The following is a 19,716-nucleotide window of genomic DNA, read 5'->3' as shown; positions in this document are numbered from 1 at the left end:
AACACAACCAACCACTTATTCACTCACCCCTCATAATATCACTTCATAGACATGGAACCTTCAACCTCTATCATATCACAAGATCACATCATCCATGACGACTCCTCAGCCCCCATCACAGCCATGACACCGACTAGAAGACGAAATAGATCAGGTACCAACTCCCCCTCGGACGAACACGTGACACAACGACCACGGATTTCCTCTCCCCCTGATAACTCTCCTGCACATCCCAACCAACAGCTCCTCTCCCTAGACTGCTCTGACACGGAAGACGACCTTTCACAGGACAATGATGGCTTTACACTTGTACGCAGTAAGAAAAACATGAAGAAATCAACACAAAACACGGACACTTTTAACTTGCAATCAGACACGAATTCCCACGACTGAGATTCAAACCAATACAAAAACCTGGAGAAACAGCCTACACCACAATAAAAGCCATTGAAGACAGACACAAGGACATCGTTTTCCAGGCACGACCAACCCGGACAGGACAATTCATTCTGATACCTAAAGACAAACATGCCGAAGAAGTACTCAAGAAGGACGGACATTGCAAGGCACTGGACCCAAACGACAGAATACAGAAAGGACTCATATGCAAATACCCAGTAAACCTCCCAATCGACCCCATAAAAGACCTCTCCTTTGTGTTAGACGCCACCCGGTGCACAAACAAAGCAGGAGAACCAACAAGAAAGGTTCTTGTGACTTTCCAAGGGGAAAGGCCTGCTGAAGTGAACATACCAATATGGGGAATCTTCCCCACTGAAGAATTCACCCCTGAACCACTAAGGTGCTTTAGGTGTCAAAGATTTGGACACCATCAACGTGAATGTGGATACAAACACATTTGTGGGATTTGTAGCGGCAAACACCCAACACAAGAGTGCTTAGATCGTTACAAAAGGAAAGAGAGGACGACAGCAAAATGCCCGAATTGTAAAGGGCAGCATCACGCCTGGCATAAAGGCTGTCCGGAAAGACTTAAGAGGATTTGGCGAATGAAAGGCCAGAACCCCCAGACCACCACCAGAACGTTGCAACAGCAACACAAACCACCCCCACACACACATCATACTCACAACACCTACCACACAAAACCACACAACAACAACACCCACAACAAACATCACATCCTCAGCAACCAACGGAATACAACCCACCTCCACTACAGCAACAACAACCACAGCAACACAGACACCAAGAACCCAGATACAGGCAGCAGAAACCCCCCACCATCAGAGACGCAATCCTACTACAACAACCACAACAAGACCAACAACGGAACACATACCACAGAGACCCAGACAGACACAAAACCAAGACACAAAAACAACACGGTGGCCCAAACACCTGCCTCAAACCCCATGCCTTCTACTCCACATCAACTCGGAAAACACCCTACTTCCCACCCCACCCAATCACATGCAACACCCCCACCCCCCACAGCCTCCACCCGTGACGGTAGTACCAGTGCCGAAAGTCAAGCACAACACCGTAGAGCAGTCACCAAGAAAGAAAAAACCCACCTACCGCCTCAGTAAAGACGACTTTAGAGGGGAAATAGAGAAAATTGTGAGGACAATTTTTCAACAATTGTTTCCAAACCTAAACCTAACAGCTGACCTCAGAAAACGATTGTAGCACTGACACCTTATTAAGATGGAAGAAACACAATCAACACCAAAACACGCCCCCAAAACACTGAAGACATTTCATCATACACCAGTCTAAAAATATTACAATGGAACATAAACAGTGCCAACACAAAAAGAAAAATATAGCTAGATACTCCAATCAGCAGTAACTCTCAGAAAGACACGACGTCATCCTGCTTGCAGAAACACTAATTAGGAAAACAACAAACTTCACATTCAAAGGATACACAGTTTTATAAAACTCCACATACAGATTCAAATAGAGGGCTGATCACCCTAATAAAACAACAATTCCTCGAACGGAAAAATAAGAAACATAAACTGTGGTGATGGGATTGAGACACTAAGTGTCCTCATAAGACTAGCGAACACGTCACTCACCATACACAATATCTACAAAGGGCATGAAAAAATCTTTGAAGGAGAGAACCTCTTCAGTGCAGCCTCCAGAGAAAACACCTTCTTTGCAGGAGACTTCAATGCACACCACCCATGCTTACAGTCGAGACAGCACACAAATGCAACAGGCAGACAACATATCATCCTAATGGAAGAATTTCGGACGTTGCACTAATAAATGACACAAATGAAGCAACACACCTACGAGGTGGCAGGCTAGACCTAAGCTTCATAACTGGAAACCTGAAAGAAGACTGCACATGGAGAGTGCACCCAACTCTAACCAGTGACCATTTTGCAACTGAAACAAAACTAAAGATAATGAAATTCCCCCACCACCGCCCCCTCCGGCAGGATGGAGACCGGACCTAGCAAAACTGGCCAACATTTCAAAACCACCACTGAACACATGGGCAACACAGTACATTCAAAATCCAGCCCTCAACATATGCACGCTCCAACAGGACTTTGTAGAGAGCCTGCACAACGCAGCAAACATTTCCATGCCAAAGAAAGCCTTTAGAACAAATGCAACCCCACACAAGGACAGTTGGTACTACAACTCTAGAATCAAAGAAATGAACTCAAGAGTAAACAGAATAAGGAAAATATCAGAAAGAACCCCACCGACGAGTTGCACGATCCTAAGAGAAGTCGTAAACCACGCAGCCCAAACTGCTAAGGAGGTTAAGCAGGAAACCTGGCTAAAATGGTGCTCAGAAACCACTCGAATGACGCCCATTGCAAAGATGTTCAAGTGGTTCAACAAGGTATCAGGAAAGACCAGGCCAACACAGGCACACCATCCCAACCCTCTAGCTGAACAGCAAACAGACTAGCACAACACTTGCAGACAGAACCAAATCCAATTCACCTACCACCAGTCACACGAGAAAGACAAGTGGCACTCAATCCTGGAAGATGGAGAATCATCAATACAGCCTGCAGCAATTCTGATGACACGGACACACCATTCACAATGAAAGAACTTGACAAAGACCCTCCAAAAGGGAACAGACACAGCACCAGGAAGCAGACATGATTACATATAGCATGTTAAAAAACATGGAAATGCAGCAAAGACAGTGCATCTCCACATAATAAACAGAACGTACACAGAGCAGATCAGACCCACACAATGGAACCAACAAAACACACAACCAATTCCCAAACCAAAGGAGCCCAATGCCTACAGACCATTTCTCTCATCAGCTGCCACAGAAAAGACGGCAGAGAGAATGGTGTTAACAGACTGCTGTGGAAAACAGGGCCCTTACACCACCGCTTATATGCCTACAAAGAGGGGATAGGCACACAGGAATGTCTAGCAGATGTGATGGCCACAATAAATAACAAGAAAGCAATCGTAGTATTTCTCGACCTAGAAAAAGCCTACGAACTTGCAAGTGCAGCTGCTATCCTGGCAGCCTTAGCCAACAAGACGGTTTAAAGGCAACCTTCTAGCATGGACCAAAAGATACATGCAAAACAGACAAGCCAGAGTCACCTTTCAAGGAGCAACCTCCGAATTCCTCAGTCTGGAAAATGGAACACCTCAAGGAGGAATACTCAGCCCCTTCCTCTTCAATATACTAATGGAGAAATTAGCCAACAGCAACTTCCCAAATGGAGTTTGAAATTTTTCATATATGCAGAGGATGTGTGCTTGGTCAGCACAGACAGGCATAGACCCACCAACACAATGCAAATCGCGATAAACACAGATTGAAAACAAATGCACAGTCCTAGGACTAAAAAATAAACACGGCAAAAAAACCAAGGCAATGGCAATCTAATACAATACAGACCTGAACCCAATACAACTAATGGGAGAACCCCATCGAATGGTAGACACTTCATGTACCTAGGAGTCAACATCAACATACAGCTCTCACCACACAAAAAAGAAATAGAAACACTTAACAAAAGATCAAATGCAGACAAAACGCCATGAAAAGAATCACCTCGCTAGGCAGGGAGCCGTATACCATGCCCTCAGAATTTTTCTACATACAGACAATAAGATCAACAGTAGAGTATGCCGCACCAGTCCTCACTAATCTCACAAGCACTGAACAAAAAAGTTTTGAGGTAATCCAAAACCAATGCCTTAAGACTCATTACAGGAGCACCCAATGTGGACCAACCTATGCATCTGAGATGAAACAAAACTACAATCTCTGACTCATAGGATAGATCAGAGAAACACACCATCCTGCTAAAAAAACCTTAAAAAATGACAGAGACTGTCCACAAAAAGGAGATCAGGAAATGCATTAATCTCCATGAAGAGCTAGACCCTCCCAAAACATATGCTGGGAGGACTTCTAGAGATACACTGAGAAGAGTAGGCATGCAAAATCATGCCGCAGCCATCAGGAAGACACCCCCTTCAGTGAATACACAGAATCAGCACCCTGGGAACCAGAACCTTTTAACACAAACTACAATTCTTCCAGCAAGCAAGGAAGCATGCACACCAAACAGTTAAAGCAAGCAGCACAAGAAGCAATACAGTTTGACAACCGCCACAAACATATACTTTACAGATGGATCAGTAGACCTCAGCGTCCCAGCGGCAGCAGCAGGGTCTACTCAACAACACTCAAAGGAAGCTGGAGACTCTCCGACAATGCCTCCACACTACAGACAGAGCTGATAGCTATCGCCAAAGCACTAGAAGACTCCCAACACAGACTGGGCCCAACACTACAATACACACCGACTCGAAAGGAGCAATACAAGCCATCACAAAGGCAAAGCAAAGGAAATATCAAACTCCTAACGAAGCATATGGGCACTGGCAAAACTCCATCAAAGCAGAAACAGACAAATAACTCTCAAACTGGATCCCGAGCCATGTGGAATACAAGGAAATGAGGAAGCTGATTCCCTGGCAAAAAGCGGGCTACACATAAACAATGTCAACATCAAAATAAACCTCTCACTAAGCCCAACTAAAAAGCATAGCAGCAGCATACTGCCAAACACAGGAGGAAAGCAAAATCAGGAGAGCCATCTTCGGAGGCTCCAAGACCTGCAAAATGGTATGCAGACACCACACAACTTACAACACACAGCATACCGAAGAACATGACACGAGCACTAGCGTAATAATACACCGTCTAAGGTTCGGATACCAATGCACATGGCAAAAAAATAGAAAACAACCCTAAACCATGTAAATACTGCGAAACAAATACGAAGAACCCACTGGAACACTATATATTACACTGCCCAGAAACACAACAACTAAGACAAAGTCATGAACGGAGTCAACAATCATCACTCAAATAACAAGACACCATCCTAAACAACACCCAACAGCTTACAGGCTTCCTATGCTCCTACCCACCACCAAGGTAGGTGCAAAACACTCCTAAATAGCAGAATCTCGGGGACATCAGTCAAGACCCCTACACAACCCCCTGCCATCCCTATCCACTCACATACAAACCACAAAACACAGAATAACAAACAATCCACCCAGTGCATGACTGACACAAAAGACAGCCAAACATCAACTACATCACCCAACATCCAAAAGGAAAGCCCCGACTCTGACATCCTTATTCACTACCTCCCTCATGCAAAACATTTCCTTCAGCCTCGTGCAACAACAACCAACACTACTCCCACTCGGAATTGGAACGGAATAAGGAAATGTTTTGTGGACATCACAAGCTAACTGACTAGCAAACAAAGTTTTCTCAGACTCATACCCTTCCTTCTTCCTCATCTGTTGGCCTCTCTGACTTGCCAACACTCAATACTATAGCACTTTTCCTACTACTGAAGGGCACCTTAGGGGTTTAAAAAGGCTTGGACAACCTTACCCATCAAAAAGTTTCTTTCAATATCACACTCATCAACTCACGCATTATCACCAAATAAAGAATCATATCCTACCATTACCACCTTCTCACCATCCTGAGTTACGGGCTGCTGTGGAGCAAGAGCCCGTGCTGACAAAAGGTCAGCTAAATCAAAAACAACAACAAACAACACTGGAATTCAGTCCTCAGCAGTTATCGCTTGATAATGTCCTGTCGATCAGGAGGAAACGTCGCGTTAGAGAGAGAGAGAGAGAGAGAGAGAGAGAGGAGAGAGAGAGAGAATTGTATAAGCAATAATAAATCAAATGACTCAACCGAATTTTACCATGCCCTTTGGTGCGTTGCTCGCCAGTCTAAGCAACAACGAGAAAGGCCGTCATCAGAAAGATAGAGAAGACTCTTTAATAAGATTAATAGTGCTGAAGCAGCAGTTATTTTTAACAAAACATGTCTACGAGAGGGTCTCCTTCCGAAATATTATTATTATTATTATTATTATACTTTTGATATTAATAATATAAAATAATAATGATAATAATAATAATAACAACAACAACAACTATATCAGTTTTTAAGAGATCGCACAGGCCTTGTTCAATTCAAGATGGCGATGGTTATAACCCCCAATTCCTAATTTATCTGTTACCTTCATGCTATTTAAATTTCATGTGTCGGTTTAACTTATTTATCTATTCATTTCATTTTCATGATGATAATCATGTATATTATTGCTGTTAGTCAAACAAATTTCAAACTAGAGAACGTTTACATTTTTTTTTCTTTTTTAATTGTAGGTACCGTTCGTATTTCTAGGTCGCCATTAGACCTATAGACTTAAGTGTTAGTGCTAAGGACATGACGTGGCCTTTATTAAAGTTATGAAAGTGAACTAGGTGGTGTTATAAACTTTATCGGTAATCTGAATATCATAGAAATATCATAGAGCAATAATTTACAATAATGAAAAGGCTCTATACAGGGGATTCAGTCTATACTGGTACGCTTGACGAGTTGTTTCGAAAGCTCCATAGACGTCGATCAGCCCTAACACACTCGAGAGATTGGCCTTGCGTCCGCCTAATCATTATCACCAATATACAAATGAAAATGAAGAAAAAAAAATAGTAAAAAAAATAACCAAATACTGCAGACGCGTCGCGAAAAGCGTAGTTAATTAATGCACAACTGAGTTGAATGCACAACTGAGTTTGCAACTAGAGACTCTCACTGTGTTTGTTTTGTTTGTATGGTGTTTTTACGTTGCATGGAACCAGTGGTTATTCAGCAACGTGACTTCCGAACCACGTCGAGAGTGAACTTCTATCACCAGAAATACACATCTCTCACTCCTCAATGGAATAAGGCCGATTATCGAACCCGCGACCACCGAGGTGGGACGCAAACACCAAACCAACCACGCCACCGAGGCGCTCTCTGTCACTGTGTGAAGAGTTGCCCCGGCCGTGCTAGGACTGCCAGATTTTCGACACGAAGGAATTTCAAGGAATTCCACGCTCTGTCTCAGAGAGTAGCCTGTTATGCAAATATATGCACGACTTCGAACTCCCGAAGAATGTATAACTTAAAAAAAAATAATTATCAGTGGTATTGTATCATGCAAATACATAATTCTAATCACTTTCATAAAGAATTGAAGCTGCAAATGTAAATAGTAAGCACCAGTGTTATAACTGTATTATTTTTTAGAGTAAGTAAACTGGCAACGTATCCTGGACCTTGCCTAATGCACTGAACAAGTTTAATTTTCTACTATGATTTATTTAATTACCAACTGCCACATATACCAATTTCCTCACTTTAGGCCGGCAATATCAACTGACAGCGAAATCATAAGCGCTATCATCAATACTGGTAAAATGGGCCTATGATTTTGCTAACGTCTTACGTTATACGAATTGCAGTTATGAAATCATTAAAGTCCGTTCCTTTCAAAAGTTTATGTCGCCGTAGTTGTAGAAGAACCAAGCTGATTATACAGGCACATTAATCATTTTCATATGCAAAAATTGCAATGTGTATTGCAAATCTGTAAAGCGCATCGCTGAAAAATAATTTGCTACCAAATGGCAGTATGAATCTAGCATATATTTCACAAAATTTTCAAGAAAAATAATCAATAATAAAAATTTCACAAAATTTTCAAGAAAATATACTATCAAAACTAGCAAATTAGGAATACTCTCGAGTATTATGAAAAAGAATAAATATAAATTTCGTTGAGGACCAGACTGAAAATCATTTTGAATAGGTAACTGAGGCTGGTTTGAGCTGAAGCCAGCCAGTTCGTACGGTCAAGATCTAGCTTATATTATAGGTCTTGGTTTGCACATGAATCAACGGTCAGCGTTATGCATCTGATAATCATCCAAACGCATACACAAATTGAAAAGGATAAAACATTAATTCATTTTTTCTTTTGAATCTTTGTGTGTGAGACTTTTAAAATAGAATAGTAAAAAATTTTCATAACTTATTATTAGATTTTAACTAGTATACGCTTTTTAAGTAAGAAGCGTGGGAATTTTTTCGTGTGGATTCCACACTCCACAATGTGAACAAGATAAGCCGTATTAGTGACGTCATTTCCACACTTCGGCAGCCCTGGACAGTAAAATTAGAAGACCCTCAAATATCTATGAACTTTACGAATATTAAATGCGAATTAAAATGATCTACACCAACAAAATAAAAATATTAGGAGCATGGTTTAAAAAATGCACTCAGGTACTTCAAAATTGGTCACCGACAGAAAACAATGAAAAAGAAACTCAAAAGTCTCTTAGCAATTGGTAACAAAATAATTTAAAGAGAACAGTTTTTTTCTTTTTAACAAATAACAACAGAATAACAGAACCGTGTGTTATTTATAGCTTAATATCTGTAAGTATGAAAATGTAAAAAGCCGGGGATAAACAAACTCTTAAACACTTACACACATTATTCATGCAATATACATATATATATATATATATATTATATATATATATATAATATATATATATATATAATATATATATATCATTCAAGCTACAAATGTCCTTTTAATATCTAAATTCACTCTACCTCCCAAATGATATATTTTCATATATGTACCGAAGGGGAATTTTTAGTTGATAAATAATTTCGTCCCTCCATGGGATCGAACACCGTCCAAGTGGACGGGGACGAAATCAGGACAGTCAGTGACGCTATCAATCAGCCAACAGAGACGCTATAAGTTCATATCGATTCTGACTTTACAAATCACCATTGAACTCGGTGCTTTCGTAATTAGAATCGATATGAAACCCCGTCTACCATGTTAGCCAATTCGAGCGTTTGACAGCACGTAGCCTTTTTGTTATGAATAATTATCACATCGAACCGTGATTCTTTATATATCATTCAAGCTACAAATGTCCTTTAATATCTAAATTCACTCTACCTCCCAAATGATATATTTTCATATATGTACCGAAGGGGAATTTTTTAGTTGATAATAATTTCGTGGATTTCCACTTGACATACCAAATTATTGTAAAAAATATTTTCAATTAAATGTAAATTTACAATCCTTAATGCAAAGCCTAATCAAGTCAACTATTATATTTAGGCAATTCCTCTGATAAAATTTTTTTTTAACAAATCATCCACTGGAACTTTAGTAAATAATGATACACATCGAAACTGACAATTTTAACTCAAAAGTTACATTAATGTTGCTAAGTCTGTCTACAAAATCAACATTATTCGTAATATTACACTGTGTTATTGTACCAACATCCGGCATAAGAACTTGGACTAGCCACTTTGACAATTTATAAAGCACAGAACCTACTGAAACTTATAATAGGCCTAATGGGATTGTTTGGCTTATGGGTCTTAACCAAGCCGTACATATATGGTAAACTGGCAACACTTGACAGTTAATTGCTTAATTAGCTCATCCCTCCCCCTCAAGATACATTTCAGCTCTTTAACAAAACTACTATTCACTGTGGTTAACAGGTTATTACGTAGCTCGTCATAAGTAACAGGATCACTTAACAAATCTGACATTTTCGTTATATAGTCCTCTTTATTTATAATTACTATGGCCTTTGATTTGTCTGCTTTTGAGTTTAAAATTGTCAGTTTCGATGTTGTATCATTATTTACTAAAGTTCCAGTGGATTATTTGTTAAATTTTTTATCAGAGGAATTGCCTAAATATAACTTGCCGTTACCTTCGAATGTAATAGTTGACTTGATTAGGCTTTGCATTAAAGATTGTAAATTTACATTTAATGGAAAATATTTTTTACAAAAATTTTTTATGTCAATGGGAAATCCACTTTCTCTGGTGCTTAGTAATCTTTACATGGAGTATTTTGAGGTCAGACTGTTACCTAGTATTTTACCGATTGGTACTGTATGGTATCGTTATGTGGATGATATTTTTTGTGTATGGCCTGTAAATGCAAACATTGGAGAATTTTTAGATAAACTGAATGATCTGGTTCCCTCAATTAAATTTACAGTGGTGGAAGAAAGAGAGTCAATGTAACCATTTTTAGATGTACAAGTTTACAGACAAATCCTTAGTTTTAAATTCAATGTATATTGCAAGCCCACAAATATATGTTCCTATGTTCATTATTACTCTGAGCATCATAGTAAAGTAAAATTATCAATTTTTTCTTCGATGTTTTTGAGGGCCTTAAGAATATGCAGTTCTGAGTTTTTAGATGAAGAAATAAGAAAAAATATGTGACTAGGTGTAAACTTCAATATCCGATGTTTTTTATAGACAAGGCATTAAAAATGGCCAAGGGTGCTTTTTATTCAAATAGGGTTAGAGAACCTTTTTCATGCCATAATATGTCGGTTTTACCATACCACAAGAATTTTTTAAAAGCCCAAATACGGTTTGTAATATACTGATGAAGAACTCCCCATTTTCATCTACCTGCTGCCTTTATACAATTCCTTGTCAGGAGTGTGATAAGAAATATGTCGGCAAACTGGGAAAGATTTGTCTACAAGATTAAATCAACATAAATATTCAGTTAGCACGGACAAACTCTAGTGCCCTTTTTATTCACCTTAGTAATCTTAACCATGCGATTGATTGGACAGAGGCTAAAAGAGATTTTATTTTGTAACGATTATATTAGTAGGAATATAATTGAATCTGCTTTTATAAAGACATATTCTGGAAAACTTTTAAATTTGAGCCCTGGTATGTACAAATTAGACAATCTTATCATAGATAAAATAGTGAAGAGTTTTAACATTATTCTTTAATTTGGTGTACTTGTCAAGTTCCTTCTTATGTATTTCTTGTGAGTTTTAACATGATCCTTTCAGTTTTTGTAGCTAGTAATTTTGTTTTTTATTTTTTTTATGTATTTTCATATTGATAGTACTGTTCATTCAGTTTATTTTTTTGTTTATTATGTTTTAGGTATGTTGTTAGTGCCGTTATATTGTTACTGTTCATAATTGTGATTCAGTTGTTTTATAAAACTGGTTGACATAGTCAGTGTTTTTTCTCTTCTGTAAGTAATTGGGTCATTGGGCAATTACTCTTTTTCTTTTGACTTGTTGGGGTTTTAAGCGGTTGGGTAATCTGGAGGAATGCTGTTTCTGTTGTAATGGCCTTATTGTACATACATATATAATTCCGCTATCGACGTGATGCTTTAGAATGGCAGTTCCGTGCCAGCATTCAAACCATATCGGTCTCCCGACCGAACTGCATCTCTTAGTATGGAGTTTACAGAATAAAGTTTGTTATATCTTTTCAACTTATCTGTTTGAATCCTCTCCTTTAGTTTAAGAAGAACCACTCTACTAAGATATCACATAGGAGATGAAAGGGAACCAGAAATACTTACGAATGACAGTCGTAAGGAGAAACAAAAAAGTCTTTCGCAAAAGCGAAGAGACTTAGACTGGTGGCAGCTTCAGATGAAGAATAAGATTAACAAGACCCATATCAGCCGACGAAGATCTACAAGAACCACCTTCCACCTTCGAAATCAAAAACTAAACAGAGGAAACGGGATCTTCAATCAACGCAACATTTTATGAAGACGAATATATCCTTATCGAGAAGTATACAAGCATCAACACGACGTTTGAGTTGACTGTTGTCCACTTATCTTCGAGAATCAACACCGGACGAGAGCAGCATCGAACATCAACAGAAAGAAGAAAACACACAAAGGAAACATCGCGCGATGATCATAGCAAGGACGCAAAGAGTAGAGCAAAGAGGAAGTAATGCGAGGACGGAGGCTGTGACGTCATCAATCTTGGACTTCTTCATGCATCGTGCGCCATGAGAGAAGACCGTGACGTCATCACGACTTCCGACGCGAGACGACAGGAACTGAGACGTCATCCCATGTCAACAATCCTTCACCATATAATCTTGAGCTAAGTACCATTTTATCTATTCAGGTTCTTTTTCCTCAGTGAAAGTGTTGTTCATCAGGAGTCGATCGTCCAGTATTCTGGGGGGGGTGAGTTGTTCGCCATCTAATCTTCCTTCATTACAGAATCAATCTTCAACTACGAGTTCTCGCCCGCAGATTTTTTTTTTTTTTAATTTTTTTTTTTTCTCTTCTCGTTGTTACTAATCGTTTCTTGCAGGAATTCTCCGTATCCTAAATTTTTATACAATTATCTGTATTTTTGTATCTTTTTTTTGGGGGATTTTCCTATTATTATAACACATTTATACAGTATATTGCATATGCGTTTACGTAGTGGTCGAGTGTACTCTTATAGATATTTGATAGGACCGCAAGGAATAGAAGTGATAAGAAAAAAGTAAAAGTGAACATGGCAACTACTCCGGCTGGCAACCCCAATGTGGTGACTCTCGTGAGCGCGAGGTCAGCAATTGTCCCTTTTCAAGGTCGGGTCAATGGGTTCCTGCCTCAAAATGTTGAGGCATGGATCTCATCTGTAGACGCTCATTTAAATGCAAAAAGCATCAACAGACCCAGCAGTACAATTACAGGAGGCCAAAAGCTTCATAGACTTTGCTAAAGGAGACGCAAGTGCTTATCTAAGGGGTGTTTCTTTCCACAGAGGGCGACTACATGGGACGAGTTCAAAATCAGATTACGTGCCGTGTATGGGGGGTTGAAGAGGCTTTAGATGTAGTAGTTGGCCGAGTTGGAAAAGAAATAATCCTTAACCAAGCCTCCATGACTCAGCTTAATGTTGTCGAGCGGCGGCGCTAATTGCCGACCGGCTAAATGAATATCAAGTTAGTTTAAGTAACTCCGGGTGGGTTACGAGTGCCAAAATCGCCGTGAAAGATTTTATCCGTTTAATTTACCTTTACGAGTATCACTGTAATGTTTGCCTGAAGCGTTAGTGCGGTGTTTTGACAAAAAATTGCAGCCCAACAGTACGGAATTCGATGTGTATAACCAAAGTAAAAAAACACATGTCTAAATGTACCTGAACCTGTATCCTGCTTCGCTCATTCAAGTTTTTGCAAAAAATGAGAACAAGCCACAACAAGTAAACGTGGTACATAATAATAATCAAGTTGCAGGGATGGTTTGTTATAACTGTAAACGACCAGGTCACATGATTTCAGACTGTCGGACGCGTTTTTGTTCAATACATAATAGTTCACTCATTCATATAATCGTTGCTACTCGAGGAATCAACAGCAGAATCCTACAAACACGCAACCAGTTGCCAGTGCAAATAAAAGAAGGGTCCTCAGTACTATAAAAAGAAACAAGCAAACGGAAATGCTGCACAACAGCAGAAACAAACAAATCGTGCTTCAGGTACCTCTGTTCCTGGGCCGTCTAGCCAGAACTTGCAAGGGCAAGCGAATTTTCAAGGTGTGATAAACAAAGCAAATACCACGTAGTTCGCTCCAAGGGGGGTGGGAGGGCGATGTTGGGTCCATCAATATCAACATCTTTTGTATCAAATAATCAGTTTAATCATTTATCAGATCATTGTGAGGCAATTGATTTTCCTATGAAACACACGGCCGAATCCAAAAAAATCTGTGCAGGTTCCCGTAGATTTGCAACAAATTCATGCAATTATTAGTCAAGACGAGTTGCGACCAACCTTACATGCAGTAAATTTGGACCATAAGTCATTCACTTTGTTCTTTGATTCTGGTAGTCCACGTAATATCATGGATTTAAGGACTCATCATTTACCTCTTTTCAAATTTCCCTATAGAGAAGCCGGAATAAGACTCTCAGGCATAGGAAATAATGAATTAAATGTGGTAGGAGGTAACTCATGTACAGTACAAGGTCGGTAAGCGCACGTTTTCCGATACCTTTATCGTTGTACAAAACTTAATATTTATCCCGCAGTAATTATCGGATACCCGTCTATGGGCACTCAAAATATTATCTTAGCACCTGCAAAACCCACGGCGTGTATATCAAAGGGAAATTCTATAAGTCTTCTAATACCTAAAATCAGTTTTAGATAATAAAGAGACAGACAGAGTAGTCACTTATATTGAAGAACCAATCCCACCTGTCTCATGAACCAAGAAAAAATAATACATGCAACCCAAACAGAACTCTCGCTCGCCCGTAATATCAGCTTGCACGCAAAAAACTCTCGAGCCGAACGTAACTTCGAACATATTAGTGCGTGTAAAGAAAACCTTGCCAGGATCTGAAACGTTAATCCTTTCCGAAACTCTGAAAACACACGGATTATCCGTCACACAAGCCATTTATACAGTCGGCTCACAACAACAATGTCACATCGAAGTCTGTAATCATTTTGAATACCACTTTAGTAATCCACAAAATCAACATATCTTGGATGCGGAAGTTTATAAACATCATTCTTACCGTAGCTGAGATAAACACGCTCAATCAGTTGCGGATGAATCCCTTTTGCAATCTATAAAGAACAAAATCAATAAGGACTTTCAAGAAGAAGAAATTCAGCAGAAATTTTTGAATCTTTTAACTGAATATCATGATGTTTTTCCACTACGGATGGAACCTTAGGAAAAACGGATGTCATCGAGCATCAAATAAGGCTCAAGGACAAACAGAAAGTAATCTATGTACCTTCGTACCGACTTCCTATGAAATTTCAGAATGAGATAACAGAGGAAGTAGGTAAAATGCTAAAAGAAGGAGTCATTAGGAAATCAAACAGCCCTTATAATTTTCCGTTAATAGTAGTACCGAAAAAAGATCGAACTTGGCGGATATTGCGTCGATTTTCGTCGTTTAAATGAGGAAACAATCCTTGACCGATTCCCAGTACCATGTATGATGATATCCTATCTCTACTAGGTCAGAACAAATATTTCACCAGCTTGGACCTACTAAAAGGATTTCATCAGATTCCGTTGGAACAAGAGAGTATCCCATACACTGCCTTCAGCACAGCCAGGGGACATTATGAATTTTTGCGTATGCCTTTTGGTTTACGTTGTGCTCCCATAACTTTTACTCGTATGATAAACATTGTGTTTGGAGACTTGTTAGGAGATATCCTACATGCCTACATGGACGACTAGTAATCTTTTCCAACACATAGAAAGAACATCTACGTAAATTAGAGTTAGTGCTACAAAGACTAAGGCAGCATAACCTAAGGGTAAAGATAAGTAATTGTGAATTTTTTAAAAACAGAACTAGTCTATTTAGGTGTTTCATCACGGTTTCTAGTGAAGGTCTTAAAGTAGTCCATGATAAGGTATCGGCTATCCGTAACTTTCCGATACCTACTAACGTCAAGGGAATACAGCAATTTTTAGGATGTGTAAGCGGATACTATAGGAGGTTTATTAGAACTACTCCATCATAGCCGCTCCCCTAACCGATCTTATAAAAAAGGGCGTAGATTTCATATGGTCTGAAATTCATCAACAGGCGTCGATAAATTGAAAGATGAACTGTGTAGTTCTCCTATCTTGAAATTTCCTGACTTCGGTAAGGAATTCTTCATAGCAACAGACGCCTCAGACCTAGGAGTAGGTGGGGTATTGCTTCAACAATATGATAAACAGTTTTTCCCTATAGCTTTTTATTCCACGTAAACTGAAGACCGCTTCCGAAAGTAAATATAGCAGTAATAGACAAGGAAGGGCTCGCTCTTGTTTAATTCACCTCGTGCATTTTAAATTCATCTGTACGGTTATCCCGTCAAGGTTCTCACTGATCATAAGCCCCTAACCGACTTCTTTAAAGGCTTTAGTCACAGCCCTAAGCGAACTCGGTGGCACATGATCATCCAGGACTTTGGCGCGAGGATCGGGTATTTACCTGGGGAAATAAAGCAAATACATTGCTGACGCAATTATCACGCAACCCCTCTTCATCTTGTACCGAGCCATTAGCTGAATTAATAGATATCTCAACCTCCACGCCCATTGTTAAACTATAATCTGAACAGGAAGATCTGGGGCTGGAGTGCTGAACTATTACAGACAGAACAAAGAAAAACAAGATCCGCAAATAGAAAAAATCATCATTGCGTTTAAACGGAAATCCGAAGGAAAAGGAATACATAAAAAGTATAAGCAGCAGAATTATATCATCAAAAGATAAATATCCTTGTGTAGATCCGTGACGAGGAAAACCCGCAACACACCACAGTTGAATAACAACCAGGTGGTGGTACCTATCTCACTCATACCCACTGTCTTAAAATGGTTGCATGAAAATCCGCTGCATGGACACCCGGGTTATTCCTTAATGTCACAGAAAGCCAAATCCTTATTTTATTGGCATACGATGCTTACAGATATAAAAAAAAGCACATAGCAAATTGTCGCACTTGTCAAGAATACAAAGGGCACACGAAGACACCTGTCAGCCTAGGGGCTTACCCCGTGCCAAATCAACCCTTTGAAAGAGTACTATTTAGATTTATTTTTCAACCGGATTGATTTTACGAGTCCAGGACCAGAGAAATTAACAGCACCTCCTAAGTAATCATAGATGCTTTGACTCGATATACAGAACTTATAGCGCTTAAAACAAAAACCGCGGTCGAGTGTGCTAGAAAGTTTTACGAGTGCTACATTTGTAAACATGGAATTCCACACACCATTATATCAAACTCGGGCGGGGAGTTCAATAATCATTTCCTTAACTCCTTGTGCGAATTCCTTTGTATAAAGAAAACAATCAATACCATGATCTATCACCCAGAGTCTAATGGGCTAGTGGAAAAGGGCAAATCGTAAGGTTTTAAACATTTTAAGGGTCACCTTAGGGGGGGCAGACCCCAACTGGGACATTGCCATACCTGTGGTACTAAGCACACTTAATCACTCGTATCATGTCTATTAAAATGACACCGCACGAGGCACTGTACGGTATCCCAGCTAGAACACCTTTCCACATACTAACGCCTACAACTAATTTATCAAATCCTCTAAAGATGTTATGGATGTAAGCATAAGTCGATATAATATACTTCGTAAGAATCTAGAAGAAGCACAAATAATAATGAAAAAAAATCATGATAAAATAGCTAAGCCAACTAGAACATATGCCGTGGGCGATCAGGTATACATACAAGTATAACGTACGTAAAGGTTTAAATTATAAACTGACACCTAAGTTTGAAGGCCCGTTTAACATTTTAGAAATATTAACGGCCAATAGATTTAGGGTTCAAAATGTATCCAAACCCACTGATGTGAGAATAGTTCCATTGGCACATATCAGAATCTAAAGAAAGGTAGATGGAGTGAGGGAAAAAATGGTTGTATTTATGAAACTTGTGTAATAATTTATATATATATATATATATATTAATCATATTTGTATGTAAAACCTATTCTTTTACACGAGTTATTACATATATTTTACTCATTGCAGGTTTCAAAATGAATCTGTTATTGTTAGGAGTGATATTGTGTATTCAGACATCTTTGTTGTATGGAAAGAGCGCTAGGACGAAAGAAATAGAATTTAATCATGGCTCGATTATCGAGAGAACAGACGATGTATTCATAGGTGTCAGTAATATAGTCATAGAAGGGTGGATATGCAAGCCATATTTTTGCCTGAAGATGACGTCCTTAACTTAAAGAATGACCTGAGAGGTTTGGCTATTTCGACTTAAGGAAATGCACGAACGTAATTTTCATGCTAACTCAGAGATTTCGCTAGCTCAAACCCTAAGCGTCACGGAAATGTTGTCTTATGACATACAAAATAAAACCGCCGAGGCAGAGGAACTTGCTCGTGACCTGCTGATGTGGTCTGTGCGGCACAATACTCTCGAACGCCGCAAACCCGCTTATTCTGGCTGGACTAAACATCTTAGGATCTGTTGCGAATCTAGGCTTAGGAATTTCAGATCGCCTTAAGATAAATAATCAAAATAAAAGAATTGAGTTTTTCCAACACAAAACCGAATTAGCTTTGTCCGAACTTCGCAGTCAGTTTATCTTCATCAATCAAATAATGAGTATAGTAAACGAACATTCAATAATATCGATCAGGTCATGGAAGTTCAACATTTGCTGCTACATTAGCTTACTATAGTTCGAAAATAGATCATATCCGTGTGAAAATATCACATTTTATTGAGAAATCAAAAGATTATGTAGAAGCTATTACGTTAGCGACAAAGGGTGTGTTATCTCCACACCTCATGCCCTATTAAAGATCTGACGTTAACTTTGGAAAACGGACGGGAGAAACTAGGTTATAATCCTTTATTAGACGCCCATAAAGTAGAGTTCTATTATAGCCTAATATCAGTCAGCGTTGAAAATTATAGGATTATGATCACCATACCTTTTGATTCTTCCGATACTTGGCAATCATACAAAATAGCACGTTCCTACTTTCATGCGAATAACTCAAGTCCAGTAATATCCAATTTGACGGGGCATGTACTGATTTCTTCTGATAGGAAATCATTTTTACAGTCATTAAAGACTTAGATAAACTCACTCACTGTTCAGGAGCCATGATAATAAAAAATTTGTACAGCTGACTCTTTTGAATTCTATCCTATATCAACGGATTCATGTGAGTTAGGCATAGTGCTAAACGGCTCTCTCTCTCATACAAGCGAAGGTTGTCTGGGGAAACTTTATCCCTTTTACAGTAATAAATTCAATTACAGGATGAATAATGGTTCCTGGATCCGTTACGACAAAGCCGGATTCCACGTCGTATGTCCAGATGGGACCACCGCCCATTCCCCAATCTTTGTAGCAGCTGATGGTTGTACGGGGACATCTACAAACTACACCGTCAGGGGGGTCAACACGATAATATGTGAGAAAGGCGTATTTTGCGAACTATACTTGGGCATCTACAATTATCCCATCACTACCTCTCCCATACAACGCGCGGGTGGCTCATCGTTTGACGCAACTGGCTGAGATGAACTACGCGTCACCGACTTATGCAGGTGGAGAAAATCTTCGTTACTACATTCTGCTGGCCGTGTTCAGCGTGACGGCCATATTGGTTATCGCCGTCAACATCCTTGCTTGGCGTAGGCTGAGGCGTAAACAGAAGGATCTCCAAGGAAACGTATTGTCCCGTCTAGATGACGTACCCGTTAAACTCAAGTCGTTTGAGTTTAGGGCCGCCTGAAACTGGCCACTTCATTTTGTGCCTAGGGAAATTGTCTGGAATTGTGTTGTGTGTGAAAAGCGGTCTGTATGCTGGCAAAAATGTAGGACAAGAAAGACTCACGCCTTTGCATTTGAACAGTTAAAGTATCTCCCGGGCCACCTAATAAAATATACCAGCCCTATATATTGATTTGTGCACAATTACACAATTATACTATTATACAATTGTACAATTATATTTACCTAT

General features: G+C 39.3%; 1 protein-coding gene across 1 annotated transcript; it reads left to right on the top strand.

Moving 5' to 3' along the window:
- The first annotated feature begins 1,010 nt into the window (after positions 1–1,010).
- On the top strand, positions 1,011–1,553 carry LOC135195271 (putative uncharacterized protein DDB_G0285119). The gene has a single exon (XM_064221530.1). The coding sequence runs from the start codon at positions 1,011–1,013 to the stop codon at positions 1,551–1,553; it is 543 nt and encodes a 180-aa protein (XP_064077600.1).
- The last annotated feature ends 18,163 nt before the right edge of the window (positions 1,554–19,716 follow it).

This window comes from Macrobrachium nipponense, chromosome 16 (genome assembly GCF_015104395.2).
Source record: "Macrobrachium nipponense isolate FS-2020 chromosome 16, ASM1510439v2, whole genome shotgun sequence".
In the NCBI taxonomy this organism is placed as follows: domain Eukaryota; kingdom Metazoa; phylum Arthropoda; class Malacostraca; order Decapoda; family Palaemonidae; genus Macrobrachium; species Macrobrachium nipponense.
The sequence above is the reverse complement of the archived record's forward strand: the minus strand, read 5'-3'. Positions and strand labels throughout refer to the sequence as shown.